This window comes from Gekko japonicus, unplaced genomic scaffold (genome assembly GCF_001447785.1).
Source record: "Gekko japonicus isolate JY-2015 unplaced genomic scaffold, Gekko_japonicus_V1.1 scaffold64, whole genome shotgun sequence".
NCBI lineage: Eukaryota > Metazoa > Chordata > Lepidosauria > Squamata > Gekkonidae > Gekko > Gekko japonicus.
In genome coordinates, this window is record NW_015170277.1 from 1,986,180 (window position 1) to 2,006,717 (window position 20,538).

Consider the following 20,538-nt stretch of genomic DNA (forward strand, 5'->3'; position numbering starts at 1 on the left):
TATCGGTTCCGGAGACAGGCGACAGAGGTGGGTTAGTTGGGTGCCGTTTCCGGTGCCCCCCGTCTCTCTCCAGAATACCTTTCTCGATGTCCAGGTCTGGGATCTGCAGGACGGAATCCACTTCCTGGTGGGGGGAGCTCCCAAACTTTCTTCTCAAGGGATTCTGGGAGTGCTCAGGTTTAGACGCCCTGTGCCTTTGGGGCGAGGACTGGGTGGGGGATTTGTGGGGGAGGGCAAGCTGCGCTAGTAAGCTAAAGCCCCTGGAGTGGGTGAGGTGGTTTTTGCTTTCTAAAAAGGAACAAAATCAAAACAGAACACAGAAGAAATGCACCCGTTAGCATACATGGTCAAGTGATATGCAACTTGATTTCTGTCCTCCCGAGAACATCCTCATGCTATGGAAGACAGACATTGGCTGTGTGTGGATCAGTATTCCCTTCTTGGACGTGTGGGTCTAGCATTTTGATCTGCACCACTTCTATAGACTGAGCATAGGGTTGCCAAGTCCATCTTCCACCCCCAGCGGGGGACTTTGGGGGCGTTCCTGGAGGGGGCGGGGCATTCCCGACGTGATGACGTCACGTTGGGGACATCCGACCCCCCCTGTGCGCCAGACCTCCAGAAACGGCAGTTCCCTGCACTTAAAGGAGCCGGCGTTTCCCTTTTAAATGCAGGAGCCGGCGTTTCCCCTTTAAGAGCAGCCGCGTTTCCCTTTAAAGAGCGAAGCCGGCATTTCCCTGCAAGCTTGCGGAGATCAGGCTTGGGAGGAAACACGGGTTCCACACACTTAACGGGAGAGAGATGGGTGGCTGTGGGTGTTGGGGGCGGGGCTTCCCCGCCAGCCATCTGGTCGTCGTCGGCGGGTAGAACCCCCACAACAATGGGGGACTCCTGGCAAACTGGGGAGTTTGGCAACCCTAACTGAGCAGCAACTGGACAAAGGCGAGGGGACCAATGAGTTGTGGCCCAAGGAGGAAGCAAACAGCCCTCCCTCTGGAAGGCGCGAAGGGCCTTGATCAGGAACTCTGGGAGCCTGAGCGCTCATGCCAGGGGTCTCCAACGTGCAGCCGGTGGGTGTCATGGTGCCTGCTGACACCTCTCCTGGAGCCTGCCAAGTGCTTTTAAAAAGTGGGTGGGGCCTAGTGGGTTTTTTTGCCCAGCAAGGTTTCTGATTGGCCGCTGGAGATTTGATCGGCTGTGCAGGTTTTTGAAAACACACTGCTTCGCCAGCAGCTGCCAGCACAGCACAGGGATCTTCGTGGTGTGACTGAAGCGAAGCTGCAGCAGACATTTAATGGCTGGCTCCGCCTCCTGAAGCAGCCGTTTTGCGGCAGCCATTTTGCGGCTGCGCCCACCATGCCGTGTCAGAATTCCAAAGGTGCTCACAGGCTCAAAAAGGCCAGAAGGTTTACACGCTAAACGACTGGTATAGCTTGCCAAAAAGAAAAAGAAAAAAGGAGGAGCTATTGATTTGTTTTCTGTGGCATCGTCACACCAAGTGGTCAGCGGATGGTCTTGCGGCTACCGGCTCAGAAGGGGTCTGATGACATGGGAGGCCAATAGTGCTCCACCGGCTCAGGAGGCCCGTCTCCACTTGCCTGCTCGACCCCCTGCTTCCCTTGTAGGGTGAGCACGCTGAGATCCTTCGGGAATATGTTTCCAGCCCTTGTGGCTGCGTAAGATAAAGATAGTTAAGTGTTTTCAAGCTGCAACTGACTTACGGCATCCCCGTAGGGTTTCCAAGGCCAGAGGCGGCTTCCCGTCGCCTGCCTCTGCACAGCGACTCCCTGGCTTTTCTGGGTGGTCGCCCACCCAAGTACGAACTGTGGCCGACCCTGCTTAGCTTCCAAACTCTAATTAGACAGGGCTAGTCAGGGCTGTTCAGGCTGCTATGGACGTAGGGGGAAGACGAAAACACATGCTGAAGACCCTGCACCGGTGGATCCTCATACTGACAAGCGTACGCTCACCCCATGCTCATGAACACAACTCTGTGGGGAAAGGGAGGGTGCTGCAGACACCCTCCTGTATGTACTCCGCACCCACTGAAGCTTTAGCCACTTCCCTGAATTGATAACAATTTTGTCTTCCCAATGGGGCACATGGACTCGACTCAACAAGAGCGCAGGGCCGGCACTCTTTCTCCGACGTGGAAGAGGCAAAGCCACAGATGCCAGACTGATGCCTTTTCGAGTCGACTGACCGTGGAGACAAAAATGTAAGTATTTTCACACCATTCCCGTTAAACGCTGCACACAAAGACGCTGTCGGGATGCTGCAGGCTCGACATCTGTTACCGCTGCATAAATGGGATGCCGGGGTGGGCTCTTGCTGGGCAGTCAGTCTCACAAGGCAACGGGGCTGGAAAAATACTTCCAAGTTCTGAAGTTCCACAGAAACATGAAGCGGCCTTATACTGAGCCAGAGGATTAGTCAGTTTGGGGGGGGGGGGTGTCACCAAGGTCACAGGCAGAGAACTTTCCAAGCTTTCTGTACCCCTTCTAATGGAAAATATCAGGGGCAGACCCTGGGATCCTGTGCATGGGAGAAAGATAAGAACTGAACATTTTAAAAGAAGAAGAAGAGGAGGAGGAGGAGGAGATTGGATTTATACCCCGCCCTTCACTACCCAAAGGAGTCTCAGAGCAGCTTACAAATGCCTTTCCTTCCCCTTCTCCTCCCCACAACAGACACCCTGTGAGGTAGGTGGGGCTGAGAAAGAGCTCTGAGAGAACTGCCCTTGAGGGAACAGCTCTGACAGAACTGTGGCTTGCCCAAGGTCATCCAGCAGCTGCAAGTGGAGGAGTGGAGAATCAACCCCGGTTCTCCCAGATTAGAGTCTGTGCACTTAACCACTGCACCAAACATCAGAGCAGCTTACAAACTCCTTTCTGTTCCCTTCCCCACAACAGACACCTTGTGAGTTAGGTGGGGCTGAGAGAGCTCTGACAGGAACTGCTCTTTCAAGGACAGCTCTGACAGAACTACGGCTTGCCCCAAGGTCATCCAGCAGCTGCAAGTGGAGGAGTGGGGGATCAAACGCGGTTCTCCCAGATTAGAGTCCGGGCACTTAACCACTACACCGAAATGGCTCTCTAAGTTGATTAGTGGTGTTTTGATTGTTTTCTACCTATGTTGGCTGACTTAGGTCTCAGATCTCTGGGGGAAAAGTGGGTTTCTAAGAACTCAAATAAATGCTAATTTGCTTGCCTTGTCATAAGACATCAGTCCTCCCTGTATAAAAGGATGGAATTCGACTGAAAGTATTCAGAGCCGTCATTGGATTTTAGGCGCTTTGGGGAGGGCCTATGACGAATGGCAGAGCACCTGTTTGGCATGCAGAAGACCTTGAGTTCAATGCCTAGCATCTCCAGTGAAAAGAATCAAGTTGTGGGTGATGGGAAACACCTCTGTAGCCGAGGCCTGGAAGCCGCCACCGGTCAGAGGAGAGAAGACTGGCTTTGGTAGACATCACCACGGGTCTGACTCAGTAGAAGGCAATTTCGTGTACGTTCAGAAGGATTTTTCCGCTCGGGAATGAAACACACGCCGTTAGCACACAAAGGCCTCTCGTGTCATGCAACTCCCTTCCTAGACAGGAAGGACAGTTACCATGTGGCGGAGAGAACTTATTATCCCACCAACCTCTTTTATAGCACTTCTGGTAAGATTACAAGCCACCATGCCTTGGGGGAGAGGAGGGGAGGGTTGACCACAGTATGAGCAAGTAATTCACAATGAAACATTTAGGTCAAGGGAAAACAGGAAGAAACTTTAGAAGTCATCCGGTCCAGCTCTGTACCCTAGCTGAAGTTACCTCTGTTTGGTCTTTGCACCTGTTGAAACATCTTCGTCATGTTAAATGGTAACCATATAAACCAAGCTTATTATTCCTGAATCTGATAAATATCTTCATTATGTAGTATGCTGATTTACTGCTCAACCTCTGCCTAGATGTATGGGCCGGTAAATTCCATTTCAGTGTAACTGAGGACCTGTGCGTGCAGCCAAAAGCTCACACATTTGTTGGTCTGAAAGGTGCCCACTGGACTCACAGACCAACATGGCTGCCAGTGCCCACCTGACCTAGCGGAAGTAGTCATTACCAGGGCTATTTTTGGGCAGGAACGGAGTTCCGGCTGGTTCCCAAGTTGGCCACGCCCAGGAGGAACTCATTAGCATAATAGGCCACACCCAACAGCAGAAACTCATTAGGATTGGCTACAATTAGGGGTGTGTGGCCTAACATGCAAAGGAGTTCCTGCTACAAAAAAGCCCTGGGTTTTGACAACAAACAAGGTAAACAGAATAACAAGCAAAAGGTGGGTGTGGCTGGATGACCACACTTTCTGGTAACATGGAGTGTGTGGCCTAATGTGCTAATGAGCTGTGCTGTCAGGGGTGTGGCCCAATATGCTAATGAGTTCCTGCTGGGCTTTTTCTACAAAAAGAGCCCTGGATTACAAACGACAACAGCTTAATATTTAAACAGAACTTTAGTGTGTTCTAAACACTTCACATCCATTATCTCAGTCATCCTTACAACAACCTGGGAAGGCAAGCTGACACCATCCCAGAGTTGCAGATACTGCTTAGGATGAAAAACAGTGGCTACTCAATACATTTAATATGAACCAGGGGCCTTCTGGCTCACTGCACATACTTTGGACTCCTATGTTGTGGCAGTTCTCACGTTTCCAGGTTTTAGCTGGTTTTCTTTGGCCCCCCCATCAATATAAGTTGATCCAACACAAGGTGTCAACAACTGACGTTCACTAGATAATGTGGTAGACCCTACCGGTCCACCCCCACCCCCCACCCCCGTGGCATCCCTTTTCTTCTGCACAAGAAGCCGGCCATGTGGATCGCACCACTTGCACTGTCTGGAGCACCGAGAGGCAAAACAAAACTAGAACCCAAAGGCTGCGTTTGTCCAGGCAGGCCTGAGTCCCAGTGCCTCTCTTTTTGGGAGATTAACTGTCCCTGGAACCTTACGTACTTTTGGACACGGGTTGTCATCTCAGGATTGTAACCTCCAGATAAGAGACAGACCCCCCAAAGAAGGAGTATCGCAGCTCTGTCTGCCCTGCCGCTTGGAGTCTTCTTGGCGCAGGGATCTAGCTCACAGGAAGGACTTGTCTTGGAGGTGGAGGAACACTTACTGTTGGCTATGTTGGAAGCAGTGTAACTGTCTGCCATTCCTGAGACCTGGCTGGCAATACTGGCCTCGCTGGCCCTCCGGAAGCCCCTGAACTGGGGGGCTGAAACGGGAGCAGAAGGGGATGCGCTTTCCATGAAGACGCCACCAAGAGACTGAACAACATCCGCTACGGAGACGAAACAGGGGAAATTGAGAATATTAGACCAAAACGGACACACGCCGTGGTGAGACAAGAAGGATGCAAAAACCCAAACCAAGCAATGCATGCGCGCGCACCCCCCAAAAGGTAGAAGGTGATGATGCAGACATCAAACCAAACCTTTTGGAAGGAATAAGTGTTTCAAAACAAGCTCCGGTTGGTAAATGAAACACACACACAAACCCTAGTGCAAAGCAAAGCACAAAAAGCATCAGCGGCAAGGTAGCCATTTCCCAAACGATGGAAGCAAATGAATCATCTTGAAAGGAAACAGAAACACAAGAGATCTCAGCCGGAGTTCATGGGATTCATGGGAATGCCGGCCACTTGTCTAGCGCTGTGGTTTGCAAACCATGTCCCGGGGAGGCCTGGGGTCCCCAAGTGGGAAGACCATTAACTGGTTGGTCAGTTCAGGGGCTACCACTAAGCCTTTCCTCCAAAGTTCACTAAGGGATATTGTTGCGGGAGTATTCATGAATTATGTGGTAGGAACGCCAGTTCCTCAAGAAATCCTCTGCAAGGCATGGGGGTTCTTCACTGGACCAGGCATGTGGAAGGGGCTCCTGAACCCAGAAGTTTAAAACCCAATGGTGCAAAACTGGGCTTAGCCAGAACAGCCAGTGGAAGAGGACTAATTCTCTGCTCTGTGCCTTCAGCTGCTTGCTGAGGAGTGGCCAGTCTCCATCAGAGCTGCCCAGTAGCACAGGGGCTTTAAGGAAGATGCTCCGGCTCTCAGGTTGCAAATGGCAAAACCTGTGCTATCTATGGCTGCGGTCACACACGCCAGGTAGAAGCGGAGAGAAACGTGACCCTCCGGAGGAACTGGACCCGCAGTTGTGAGATCACACCTCCCTTCATAGCTGCGGGTGCAGCCCGTCACAGTGTGATCAGATGCAGCAGCAGGTGAGTTTGGGGTTCTTTTTTGGCTGCTTGTTTCCAATGTGCATAAACGAGGAATTGCACTGAGGGCTTCCTATGGAGTATACGATGACGCGCATACTGCAAAGGGGCGGGGAACGACACCGAGCCGGGATGGCCGGATCAGACCGCCCCGACAGCTTGAGAGCGTGCTTGAGCAATCAGACAGGGGAAAGTCCATCTGTGGCCCATCGGAACCCGCTTACCTCTGGACTTTCCCCGGTGTGTCTTTTAACTCTGCATCTCCAGCGGAGCAGCACGGGTGGCTAGCGACTGTAGGATGTTTCCCAGACAGGGGTCGTTTCATAGAAAAAGAGCTAGGGGCACTCATTAGCATAACTCATTAGCATATGCCACACCCCCTGCCATCACCGGAAGTGTGTCATAAGGCCACACCCACCACTCAGTCTTAGTCTTAAAGGTTAGTCTTAAAGGTGCTATTTGAACTCTTGGACTATTTTGCAGCAACAGACTAACACAGCTACCTTGGGGAAGCTCCTGGATGGGGCTGGGTGTCCTTGCGGAGGCCACGTGGAGTGGCCTCGGCCAGGCAGAGGGGGAGGACGCCAACTTACCCTCCTGCTTCTTCCTACTTCTGCAACAGAATGAGGCTGGAAGCAGGGGGCTGCTGGAAGAAGGGGGCGGGGCTTCGTCGTGTGCCCCGCACCCTGCATCTCACCCGGGGGAACTGCGATCCCCCGCGATCCCCCCCGAATCGACCTCTGTTCCCAGATGTCGCCGTCTGATCGCTCCCTTTAGATCCATCAGGCATTCGCACCTACGTTGGATCTAAAGGTGCGTGTGATCGCAGCCTATTACTGGTGTCATGCCTTCATCTGGCAGGCGGTCTTTTTTGAAAGGCTTTTTCGGCTGGGGAGAATCGTACCTTCCTTCCACCCCGTTAATAAATTTTACTTATTTCTTCCTTTTATTGATTGGACTTTTATCCCACTCTCCTTTGCACTGCAGTGCTCAGGGCGGGCGACAACAAAAAAGATAAAACAATGAATTAAAACACTGTTCCAATTAAAATTATAGCAACAATTACAGTACACCAGATGGCAATCTGGTATGGTTGGGGGGGGGGGGGGTTCCCAAAACTTTGCAACATGTAGACGTGCCCACGATGGACCAATTTCTGGGCGGAGGGCAAAGCCCGCAGTGCACCAGATGGAACAGTGTGGACTGTGCAGCCGGATACAGCAGAACAGAGCAGAGCAAGGAAAAAAACCCTTTTGGATCATTAACCTGGTTAGAATGCAAGACGCCTTTTAGTGGGTCTGATTAATAGATTCTCTTTGCCTTGCTCAGCAGTCAAACCCTTCGCACCGCTGGCCTCGGACAGCTTTTCAAATGTGAATATTTCCTTAAGCGGGCAAATTTAAGTACTGGGGTGAAGAAGAGATCCTGTGAACGATATCAGTCACAGAACGGGAGCTGCTGAAGCTGGAAAGGGTGACGTCATCGACAGGTGGAAGGAGAAAGACCGAGTTTACTGGGCCCCGGGACTGTCACGCGTCCTAGCCTAGCTGGAGCCTGCTTCTGACGCTGTGTCCTTTTCGCCGAGCAAAAGCACCTCTCCTCTGATGTGCCTGTTCTCATCTGCCGCTCGGTTTGATCTGCCAGGTAGGAGCTCCACGCCACGAAGCATACAAAGAGCCCCGTTCACACTGGGAATGCCTTTAGCTCAGAGGGAGGTACAGAATGAAGTGGCTGAGCGTTGATACAAAACAGGAGTACAACAGTGTGCAATTCTAGATTGGGGGGAATCTGGCCCGTAGCTACAGTGGAGCGATTGGGGGCTCCGCCCCCTTCCTAAAAGGGCCAGCCCCACAAGATTTTTGGGAGAAGAATTGGGAAGACCGCATACACGCCCCCCCACTTCTCCTCAAAAGCACCTAAAGGGATCCTTTAAATGCTTTTGAGAAGAAGCATGGGATGGGACGCACCCCTCTCCCTCCCTCCTGCAAGACTTAAAGGGCCCTCCAGCTGATCGGCGGGCCGCGTGCTCCCCACCTATCAGCTGAAGGGCCCTTTAAACCTTGCAGGAGGGGAGGGAGAGGGGTGGCTGCCAGTGGTCGGGCTTGGGGGAGGACTGGAGCTGACATTAAAATAATGGCAGCCCCACCGGCAAAAAAACTGCCCCACAGGCCACAAAATCCTGGCTACGGGCCTGGGGGGGGGGAGAGACACTACTGTCGTCCAATTCGCATCTCCCCCGTCAGTGATGACACGTGACAGGCTCATGCACAGCATTTCCCCACCCTTTGAAAGCAGCAGCCAGTGGGACGGGGGGGGGGGGATACCCCGAGAGTAACGGCATCACGTCGTGCGTCTTATCTTACTGGACGTTGCGGGAAAGGTGCAGGCACCCACACGTAACCATCAGGTTTGGGGTTTCAGGCCTTCCTCTTCTTCCCCAAAGTTCCCGCTTGCCCAGTTTGAGCAAAGAGCAGCAGAGAGGAGAGGCCACGTGTCTGCAGCACTCTCACAGGTCAGCCTCGATGTCTTTCCGACGCATGGTTGGGGGAAAAAAAAGAAAGCAACCGTGCAGAGCAGCAGCAGCAATGGCAGCAACCAGCAACAAGCAAGCAGACGGACTTGGCAAGCGGCAATCGCTAGAAGAATCCGGGTCTTGAGAGCTTTCCCACATGGACAATGAATGTTACCCATAAAGACTGTCTGAATGGAATACTAAGCAGATCTGGGTACATGAAAAAGGCTTCTAACTGCTGCAAGTTGCCAGCACAGTGACAGTGCGGGAGGAGAGACTTGGCTCTGTGCACACGGCGCTCCGCGCGAGCAGGAGTCTCCTCACTGAGATATGGGCACGTAGAGCCCCACAAAGATCTAGACTGGGTCTTGTCACTACGGTAAGTATACCTTGCGCTGGTTCCGCAGCGTTTCCAATTCGAATTCGCACATGGCCGTGCAAGTCCCTAGTCTGTATTTTTGCATTTCTTTATAAAAAAAAAAAGCGCGGGGGGGGGGGGGGACCTGAAGCAAGCAACCTGGCAGCTCAACTTTTTCAAAAAGGCAATTTTGCAAGTCACCTCCCCCAAAAAATGCCTTTTCCCCTCAATGTGGTTTTTAAGAAGCTGTGAACCTGAATGCAGCATGTAAAGTCGGACACGGTAGCGTTAAGTTGAAGCCTGCCGGCTGCTTTCGTGCTTTACGGTGGCTGTTGCGTGGCACACACAGGAGCCCTTCGGTGGAACAGGAGCGAGGCCTTTCTGTCTGGGGGACGGCGCCTTCTGCAGAGCAAGACGTTTGAGTTGCAGTGCTTCAGGCGTCAGCCAGCACGGAATGCTCCAGAGACAGTGTGGGGGGGGGATTTCGAAAGAGGCAGTACCACCCTGCCTTGAACCCAAAGTCAGTCCGACTTCTGCTGGGGGTCAACAGCTTCCGTCCCTTGCCCCTGGCCTACAGGTCGTCCGACGCATTCGTCACCGGCAAGGGCCCACCGTTTTGCCAGCTGTCACCGCCATCCAGTACGGAAGGTTGTTTGGCTGGGTGTAGGATCATGGCTGACATTCAAAAATGACAAATTCAGACGAGCCGCTAAAAAGGGGTGGCCGACCACAAGCAAATATCTACGTGAAATGAGGATCGTGCGAGGCTGTTCCGTGCTACCAAAAAACCCCACCGAAAAACACCCTTCCAGTGACTCAGCCTTCTGCGGAATCACGTCCCCGCCTGCAGCGCCAGAGAAAGAGATTCCTCTCTGGATGCCAAAACTGCTTCCACTGTTAAGTCTGGAAATGAGAAATTCTCAGCCCGGCTGGCGTCACCTAGCACGCAACCTGAACCTTCAGCCCCAGTGAGGACCTCAGTCTTAAGAATGGCAATGCTTGTCGTTTTAATTGTTTGCCAGTTATCAGGAGGGAGGGAAGACTGAGAAATCAGGGTGAAAAACGGACAAAGAGCCGGGAAGTGAATTTTTTTGAGTGACGCAGCACTCTTCTATAGTCACAGTGGTTCGAAACAAAACAAAAAAGAAAAAAAGGGGAGGGGGGTAAACATTCTAATGTAAGTAAATGAGTTAACGGTAATTAACAGATGCAGTGACGCCTCTCTTTTCATGTCTACTTGCTTCGGTTTGTGTCCTGGACACCAAAGCAGACGAATGCTCCAATGTGCCTATCTATTGCTCTCTGAAAGACGGCGGCGGCTGGAAAATGCCATCAACTCATACCCGAATTATGGCGACCCCCCTAGGGTTTCCAAGGCATGAGACGTTCAGAGGTGGTTTTGCCATCGCCTGCCTCTGCGTAGCCACCCTGGACCTCCTTGGTGGTCTCCCATCCAAATACTAACCGGGGCCGACCCAGCTTAGCTTCTGAGATCTAACGAGATCGGGCTAGCCCGGGACGTCCGGGTTAAGGCTCTGCAAAAGATAGTCCTCTGAAAAGGAACAGACTCCATGACTTTGCATTCCTCTGGGGGGGGGGGAGCCCAGCCCAGCCACTAAGATAGCGGAGAAAGCTTTCAGGACCCTCAGCGCCACTTGGCGTCTCCCAAGCATCGCCCCCAAGCGCATGACGAGAAAAGCCAGCGGTGGTAGAAAAGGGCAGAATACACACACTCAGCAAATCCAGAGTTTTTACTGGAAGCGTCTTGCCAATTCAGGATGGGGACGGGGATACTGGTTTCCATGAAGCTGTCCTGGTTCTGGAGAGCAACCAGGGGGCTGCCTTCCACGAGGAGGAGAGGGTTGCTCTGGACTGTCTCGACTGGAAGCAGATGGGGGAAGAAAACAGATTGGGGCGAGAAACGGCAGACATGAGGCCACACAGAACTGTGACGCAGACTCACAAAGTGATGTTCAACAGTGCCGGGGGGGGGGGGGGGCTTTCCAAGAGAAATACAGATGCAGGAAACGTTAAGGGTCTCGTGGGAAGGGAGGGAGGCCGGGTTGCATGAGAAAGGCATCAAATAAAGGGCCAATATAAAAAAGCAAGTTAAAACTTATGATGCCCAAGTAATGGTCCTAGATGTCAGAACCTCAGAGCTTATTGGTTTCTCCCCCCCTCAACATTTCTCCCCCACCACCACCAATGAGGAGCTGCGGTGGCTCAAGTGGTTAAGACGCTGAACTGCAGGCTGTGGAAGGTCAGCAGTTCGAGACCCGGGTGCCGCATGATGGAGTGAGCTCCCATCTCTAGTTCCAGCTCCTGCCAACCTAGCAGTTCAAAAGCAAGAAATTGCAAGTAGATAAATAGGTACCACTTCGGTGGGAAGGTAACAGCGTTCCGTGCGCCTGGGTGTTTAGTCATGCTGGCCACATGACCACGGAAACGTCTTCGGACAGCGCTGGCTCTTCGGCTTTGAAACGGAGATGAGCACCGCAACCCTAGAGTCGACTGGCTTTCGAGCAAGGAAACCTTTACCTTTACCACCAAATTAAGCCTCCAGACTTCATGGGTGTGGAGAAAATACGTAGCTGCAGTCAGCTGAATTTGGAGTTAGCCTGGAGCAGGATTGTAGAATGATCAGAAGCAGCATTCCCTCTAAGCTGAGTCAGTGTGAGCTAGCTCACAGGTTTTTTTAGCCTCCAGCTCACGCATTTTTTGTCTTAGCTCAGGATCACTCATTTGCAACTTTAATGCTGGTAGCTCACAAAGTAGAATTTTCGCTCACAAGACTCCACAGCTTAGAGGGACCATTGGTCAGAAGGTGAAGTTTCTGTAACCTGGGGGCCACAGAGAACCTATTTAAAAACAGGAGATTTGTGTGTTTTCCTCCCTGATGGGACGCATTTGGCACCTTTGTGCTGCACTCAACAGATGGGTCTGCCTCCCTTCTCGACTCAGTTGACAGTGTGTGTCCTCCCACACGCACAATGTTTCTAGCAGGGTGTCTGTGTTTTGTAAAAAGAACTGAAGCACTTGTACTTTTATGCAATTAAGGCTGCATGAACTGAAGACTGTGGAAGGTCAGTAGTTCAGCAGTTCGAGACCCGGGTGCCGCATGATGGAGTGAGCTCCCAGTCGCGCCGGCCACATGACCACGGAAACGTCTTTGGACAGCGCTGGCTCTTCGGCTTTGAAACGGAGATGAGCACCGCAACCCTAGAGTCGGATTCGACTGGCTTTCGAGCAAGGGAGCCTTTACCTTTTACTGTGCCGTTAAAAAATGGACCAAGATTCTCCTTGGAGAGATCCTATCTATTCTGTCTTGAAACAGCTGCACTGGCTGCCGATTCGGTTCCAGATCAAATTTAAGGTGCTGGTGATTACCGTTAAAGCCCTGAACCTTCTGGGACCTTCATACTTGGCGGACTGCCTCTTCCGACACCCCCCCCCCCAATTTGTGTTCTTCAACCCGCTACCTCCTTGTGGTGCCTAACCTCTGGGATGTTCACGTGGTACCCACCAGGAAGAGGGCCTTCTTTGTGGTGGCCCCATCCTGGTGGAACCAGCTGTCAGACGGTACATGGGCCCTGCGGGACTTATTTAAGTTCTGTGAGGCCTGCCAAGCAGAGCTCTTCTGTTTAGCTTTTCATTAGTTGGCTCGGTTTATATGGGCTGCCTTTTAGTTTTAGTTGTATTGTTTTTAATTGATATCTGTTAATATTTTAGCTGCTGTTAGCTGCCTTGAGACTGCTTGGTGGCGAGAGGACCTCCTGGTGGCACTGGTATTTCTGGCCACTGTGTGACACAGAGTGTTGGACTGGATGGGCCTTTGGCCTGATCCAACATTGGCGTCTCTTATGTTCTTATATACATTTAATCACCCCCACCACCATCACCACTATTACTATCTCTCCATATATATAATTCTGTTTTGGTCATGGACTCCCCTGAACATTCCAACACACTCACAAATCAGTTCGCTCTCTGATCTGTCATTCAGAGGGTCTCCCTATCCACTGGCTGTGTTGCCTGTGTCCTGCCTCCAACATTCTAAACAGTTTGCTGTCCCCCCCCCCACGGCAAGTCAGAACACAGAGGTCATTTGCATATGTAGCCTCATTGGCCTTTGCCTCGGAACACAGAGGTCATTTGCATATGCAGCCTCATTGGCCTTTGCCTCTAACATTCTAAACAGTTTGCTGTTGCTGTTCTGAGGTAAAATGTGTTTTGAGGTAAAATACATTTCCCCTTAGTGCCTGTTGGGAGAAACCACTGTTGCCAATTTCCAAGTGAGGGCTGAAGATCACTCAGAATTATAATTGTTCTTCAGGTAGCAGAGATCAGTTCCCTTGGAGAAAATGGTGGACTCGGTGTCATTATACCCTGCTGAGGTCACCACACAAAATTGACACTGAGTGCTCAAGGCCGGGCCACCCGCCCAGAGCCTCTTTCTAGAGATTGTTGTATTTATTACCACAACGGACCTTATTCCTAGTTATTAATAAAAGTTGCAAACCAGCTTGGGGGGGCGGGGTCAGGAGCACGTTGACACCCTTCCCAACCAGTCAGAGCTGACTGCCCCAAAAGAAGTCACTGTGGCACTGAAATGTCGGGGCTCACCCAGGGTCTTGCTACTGCAAAGATCACGGCAAGCCTGCTACAAAGCGGGGATTTCCACATCATGGCATTAGGTGGGTGTTTATGCCAACAAAATACTCATGATGATCAACCTGTGATTCAGTGGATTACCACTGCTTTGTTAAAGGGAGCCCCAGGATTTTCAGCTGAGCTGGGGTATAAAACGATGAGCCCATGTGAGATGTTGCAGAAACGGTGTTAATTTGCCATTCACTAACTACATTTCACTACACTAACTACACTGAGCCACTTGAGCTATGGTGGCTCAAGCGGTTGAGACGCTGAGCTGCAGACCGGAGGGCCGGTAATCCAGCAGTTCAAGACCCATGTGCCGCATGATGGAGTGAGTGCCCGTCTCTGGTCCCAGCACCTGCCAACACTGCTCCCTCTCTGTAGAATCTTGTGAGCAAAAAAGGCTACTTTGTGAGCTGCTGGCATTAAAGTTGTGAGCGAGCCATTTGGCTACTGCATAAATTAGCTTGCTCTGGAGCCATCCTTCCTGAGCTAAGACAAAAACGTGTGGGCCGGAGGCTAAAAAACTGTCAGCTAGCTCAAACTAACTCAGCTTAGAGGGAACACTGCCTGCCAACCTAACAGTTTGAAAGCAAGAAACTGCAAGTAGATAAATAGGTACCGCTTTGGTGGGAAGGTAACAGCGTTCCGTGAACCTCGGTGCCGGCCACATGACCACGGAAACGCCTTTGGACAGCGCTGGCTCTTTGGCTTGGAAACGGAAATGAGCACCACATCCCCAGAGTTGGATTTGACTGGCTTTCGAGCAAGGGAAACCTTTACCTTTACCTAACTACACGGGATACGTTTCTCATGCCTGTCCCCAGGTGGGGTCAACAGATGTGGTCTGTACTTCCCAGTAGGGGCAGACTGGAAAAGCAGCCCTGGAAAAGGACAATGCCCCCCCTGCCTTGGCAGCCCCCCCAGGAAGGGAAGGAGGAAGGGACAAATAGAGCCTAGAGGCACTGCATGGGGCACGCCTGTGAGCTGCTCTTCTCGCCACTGGACTTGCCCAGCCCCCCCCCGGGGGGGGAGGATGGGCTATTGGCCCACGGGGACAAGTCCCAGAAACTATAAAAGCCAATCCATCCCTGCTGCTCGGACCTGAGCCTGCCTCTGTAGCACACAGCCTCCAGACCATATCTGTCAACCCCACCTAGGAGTGCACCTGGGAGAAGTATAATGTGCTGTCCAGTTCTGAAACAAAACCCAAACTCTTTGCTATTAGCCACAAGGTACAGATAAGAACTCTCAGTCTGGGGCAAGTGATGCTCTGTATTCTTGGGGTTTGGGGGGGGGGGCAACAGTGGGAGGGCTCCTGGTGTCCTGGCCCCACTGGTGGACCTCCTGATGGCCCCTGGTATTTTTGGCCGCTGTGTGACACAGAGTATTAGACTGGATGGGCCACTGGCCTGGTCCAACGTTGGCTTCTCTTATGTTATGTCCTTATGAAATTTGCTAAGGATCTAAAATGCTGCAGGAATTGTTTCATCCTTCTCATGTTTAGGACAAAGTTTGAGCGGGGCAATAGCAGCACCGAGGACGGAAACCCAAAGGCACATTAAACTTAAAAACAGACTGAGACTGTTTAAAACAGGGGTTCCCCGAACGTGGTGCCTGCCAAGTGTTTTCAGAATGTGGGCAGGGCCCCAGGGGGCCCCTCCCACCTGGGAGGGCCCCTCCTGCCTAGCAGGGCTTCTGACCAGCCATTCGAGATCTGATCAGCTGTTTCGAAAGCGGCTCCCACCACACTGGTGGCTTTATCTTCTCTCATGCTCCTCTTTCCTAGCCTGTTCTGTACAATTTCTCCTCTCCTTCCCCCCACTCCCCCATGCTTGGGCTCTACTGTGTTTGGCTCTACTTCCTACAGCAGCTGTAGGGCCCCCCCCCCCCCCGGTTTAAAATGTCTTTGCTTTCCTGCAAGCACTCTCGGAACGATTGCTTTGGGTGGGGACTGACACGCCTTCCCTCTACCAGCGGGAGATACTTTTCTCTGCACCTTTATGCTGGCTGGGGAGGAAAGGCACTGCTTTGGAAACAGCTTGCAAAGAAATAACATTTATTCCGTCCTCCGGCATCAGGACAGTTCCAGGATTAGGAGTCAGCGTTCCCCCTAAAGTGAGTGAGTGTGAGCTAGCTCACAGTTTTTTAGCCCTCGGCTCACACATTTTTTGTCTTAGCTCAGGAAGGGTGACTCCAGAACAAACTGATTTATGCAGCAGCCAAATCGCTCGCTCACAACTTTAATGCCAGTAGCTCACAAAGTAGAATTTTGCTCACGAGACTCCACAGCTTAGAGGGAGCATTGATCAGGAGTAGTTCTTTATGTGCCCTAGGGTTTCTCAGAATATCCTACAAGTTAAGAAGAACTGCTTCTGGAGTTTTTGGTGTGTCGTATCCCGTATAATCTTTAATGCGCGTCAGTATTTTGAGTTCAGTATTTGTTAACTTATTTACATTCCCACCAGCTATGCAGGAATGTTCCTTTCTCTCCACAATGTTTCCAACACGCTGCTGATATAGTAGGAGTAACGTGGGAGAGTTTAAAGGTAAAGGTAAAGGTTCCCTTGCTCGAAAGCCAGTCGAATCCGACTCTAGGGTTGCAGTGCTCATCTCCGTTTCAAAGCCGAAGAGCCAGCGCTGTCCGAAGACGTTTCCGTGGTCATGTGGCCGGCATGACTAAACACCAAGGTGCACGGAACGCTGTTACCTTCCCACTGAAGTGGTACCTATTTATCTACTTGCAATTTCTTGCTTTCGAACTGCTAGGTTGGCAGGAGTTGGCAGGCGTTAAATACCATCTAGATAGGACACAGGGTCGCAGGATGCAGAGAAGTCTAGCTGAGCCAGAGCGCCCACGTTACACCTTGCTTATATGCTCAAGGCTCCTTCTGATCTCTGAGCAGCAGGGGGAAACCCCTACCTTACCTGCAGGTAGCCCGATTTTATCACCATTCTGACTGGCACAAGCCACCCACTGAACTATTAGATGGATGTGTGTCGTTACTTTAATGAGACAGCTTTATGATTTCTGTCGCATACACTTTGCAAACGGCTTCGAAACCACAGGAAGCCCCACCTTGCTGCCCGGAGCGGTAAAACCCAGACAAAGGGTTTGCTCCCTTTGGGCCAACTGGCTCATAGATCCGGGGTGTGCGTGTGGGTGGAAGGTGACTCACCCAGGAGGGCCGAATTCCCATCCCCGAGAGGGAACCTCTGGTAGCGTGGGATGTTAAACGGCGGCAAAATGTGGAACTTCTTTTCCAAGAGGGGCTCCAAGCGTGAGGCAGATGGGTCCGCAGGGTGGAACAGATTGTACACTTGCTGACAGGCTGGTCTTAACTGGAAGACTAAGCGGGGTGACGGGCGAGGGAGGAGAGAGGAGAAGAGATTGAGACAGCAGTCCACAGTACTAAACAGGCTGTTAGCATTCATTAGGCACGAAGACGCTAATGGTTCCTGCTAGCTCCGCCAGTCACGACGGCAAGCCAACGAATATTTCAATAAGCTGCTATTGAAGACAGAGCAAGACGGGCAGCCGTGTTAGTCTCTCTGCAGCAGTAGGAAAGAGCAGGAATCCAGGAGCACCTTAAAAGACTCACAAACCATGTGGCAGGGGAGGAGCTTTTGTGAGTCCCTGCTCACTACTTCAGACTCAAAGAAGCTCCTACCCTGCCACATGTTTTGTGAGTCTTTTAAGGTGCTCCTGGATGCTTGCTCTTTTCTACTTCTATCTTAGAACACTTTCCTAAGCGAGATTCGAATCCAGCATATTAGTGGGCCTGGGAGTGTTTTAGAGACCAACAAGATTTTGGGGCTATAAGTTTTTGAGAGTCAACGCACCCCTTTGTCGGTATCTGACGAAGGGAGCCGGCTGTTCGGCTGCAGAGCGACATGGATACCCTCTGAAACCAATGCAGCTGTGTGGAGTGGTAATTCATCAACCAGGTATTTGGGAGAGGGAGCTCTGGCTCTTGAAAGCCCTGGGAGAATATTGTTGGTCTCGAAGGTGTTTCTGGACTCATAGAATCATAGAATCGCAGCGTTGGAAGGGGCCACACAGGCCAACTAGCCCAGCCCCCTGTTCAATGCAGATCCAGCCTAGAGCGTCACTGGCAAGTGTTTGTCCAGCTGCTGCCTAAAGACTGGTGTGGGGGGGAGCTCACCACCTCCCTACTGCAAACCAACATGGCTGCTCTCTGCAACTTTTCTAAGCAATGCTCACAGCTTGGCACTTACGGCTGCGTTGTAAACCGCCACAAAAGAAGACGACGACAAAGAGATTGGATTCATACCCCGCCCTTCACTATCCCAAGGGAGTCTCAGAGCGACTTACAATCTCCTTCCCTTCCCCTCCCCACAACAGACACCCTGTGAGGTAGGTGGGGCTGAGAGAGCTCTGAGAGAAACGGCTCTTTTTCAAGGACAGCTGTGCCGGAACTTGTGACTGACCCAAGGTCACACCAGCAGCTGCATGTGGAGGAGTGGGTGATGAACCTTAAGGGTGATGGAAAAAAGACTTCTTTCAAGGATAAGTCCTAGCGGACTCTTCACCCATAGTGTGAGTGCAGCTTGGGCCATCTTTCCAAACAGTGGACATTCTATCAAGCCGAATATTGCGAATGTTCGGCCAACTACCAGTCTCACCCTTCCCTACATCCTTTGGGCAGTTTACCCACCTTAGATTTTTTTTTTCTTTTAAAGTATCACATGCGTTCGCTTATCCACTGCTTTATTTGGAAATATTCTGAAAATGACTGGGGGAGGGAAATATATGGGTGACATCACGGGTGCTAGCCAACCAGCAACAGCCATGGCCAACTACTGCTGCAGAAGTTTTCAAAACTTGAAACGAAAAGGCACATCTGAACCGAAAACAGTGTTTTCTGAAACACACTGTTCCTGTCTCTGTGTTCTATGATTTCCTGAGCTGTCCATGCATGCTTCCTTGTTCAGGATACTCAAAAGCTTTCAGAAACTGAACGTGTTCTCAAAGCCCCTTTGCCCCGTCCCAGAAACCTACTGTCGAGCGTTGGGATGACGGTTTTTCTCAATGCGAGGACGAGTCCCAAAGGAGATCCAAACAGGAAGAAGTCGGTGATCTCAAACTCAAACTTCCCAAGGTTCCCACCATCCAGCATGATGGGGCTACTGGATCTCCTTGATCCAGGGCAGTTTCTCAGGACGCTGGAATGTAAACTACAAAGAGAGGGAAAGCAAAGTATAAGCAACGAGGAAGAAAGCGAGAGGTGAGCAGACAGACGACCATGAAAGAAGACCATGCTGTGGCTAACAGAGCATGCAGTTCTTAAAGAGTGTTAAATACAAGGGAAAGGATTATTAGGGAACGTATTGGTGATCTAGTTAAACAAAATGGAGCTCTTCTCTTCGGGGGGGGAGGGCTGGTGGAGTTCAGCACACATTTAAAACCATTTAACTGGAATCAGAGCCTTCCATAACGTTCGGAGACAACATTTATTGCAGCTGTTTCGTGCCGGCTTTTTAGTATTATCATTTGTCTTCTGTTTATTGTTCCCGCTTTAAATTGTTCTTAACTGTTTTGAGTTACTGGAAACGTGGTCCACAAATATTTTAAGTAAATACGTTTTGTGAGACACAAGCTTTATAATTTCCTTTTTATAATGCAGGAGACTGACGCATGGGCGATAGCAGGCACTGTCTTAAACAGTGCCTGAGAAGCTCAGACGGGTTTCCAGCCTCATGTATGGAAACAGCCATTTCCAGTCTAAATGCACCACGTGAGAATGATGATGAGAAGAAGGAGATTGGATTTATACCCTGCCCTTCACTCGGAGGGCGATTTCTCACTAGAGCTGCCTCGGCAGCACACAGCGCCGTTTGCCTCGACACAAACATGTCAATTTCACACCCGAAGCTCCGGGGCTGCATTTTGACTCGGGGGCTTCACCCGATTTCCTCCGCAGTTTCGTGATCCTGGTTTTTGAGGATCATGAAACTGCGGAGGAAATCGGGCGAAGCCCCGAGTCAAATGCAGCCCCGCAGCCTCGGGTGTGAAATTGACATGTTTGTGTTGGGGCAAACGGCGCTGTGCTGCGAGGCAGCTCTAGTGAGAAATCGCCCAGAGTCTCAGAGTGGCTTACAATCGCCTTCCTTTCCTCTCCCCACAACAGACACCCTGTGAGGTAGGTGGGGCTGAGAGAGCGCTGACTGAGAACTGCTCTTGAGAGAACAGCTCTGAGAGAACTTGTAACTGACCCAAGGTCACCCAGATGGCTGCATGTGGAAGAGTGGGGAATCAAACCCGGCTCTCCCAGGTTAGAGTCCACGCTCTTAACCAGGACAGATGAGAGAGGGGAATTAGACACCTTGTTCTGGAGAGGGCTGACTTCTACGAGGCTGACTAAATTTCCCTGTGTTTGGAGGCTCCAGCCTCCCAGCCTCCCCTGAGAAAATGAAGCAGGAAGATGCTGCTGGCTTGCAGGTGACCAACTCCTTCCAGTGACTCATGGTAGAGCCTCAAGTTGGCTATATTTTCTCCTGCTTCCGGCCGCCTTCCGCTTTGACCCTTGCTGCCACTTGAACTAACCCAAGCACACCAGCACCACTTCGTGTGTGTTATGCTCCGGCATCGTTCTAGGTGCCATGCAGAACAGCAGCAAATGCAAAATAATTCCAAGCAGCAAAATAAACACTGCAAAATATCTGAAAAGATATCCCCCTCAACCTTGCCTTTTCAAAGAATGCAAGCCTGTTTGCACCTGCAATTCAAGTAA

The 20,538-nt window shown here is 51.3% G+C and overlaps 1 protein-coding gene across 1 annotated transcript in view; it reads right to left on the bottom strand.

The window, feature by feature from the left end:
• Positions 1-20,538, bottom strand: part of PITPNM2 (phosphatidylinositol transfer protein, membrane associated 2) — a 163,713-nt gene that overhangs the window by 30,346 nt on the left and 112,829 nt on the right. The window contains exons 13-16 of the mRNA XM_015417664.1: positions 18,807-18,982; positions 16,963-17,133; positions 10,862-11,011; positions 5,163-5,327 (exon numbers count right to left, since the gene is read on the bottom strand). Coding sequence (XP_015273150.1) covers positions 5,163-5,327; positions 10,862-11,011; positions 16,963-17,133; positions 18,807-18,982 — 662 coding nt within the window. The remainder of the gene's footprint in view (positions 1-5,162; positions 5,328-10,861; positions 11,012-16,962; positions 17,134-18,806; positions 18,983-20,538) is intronic.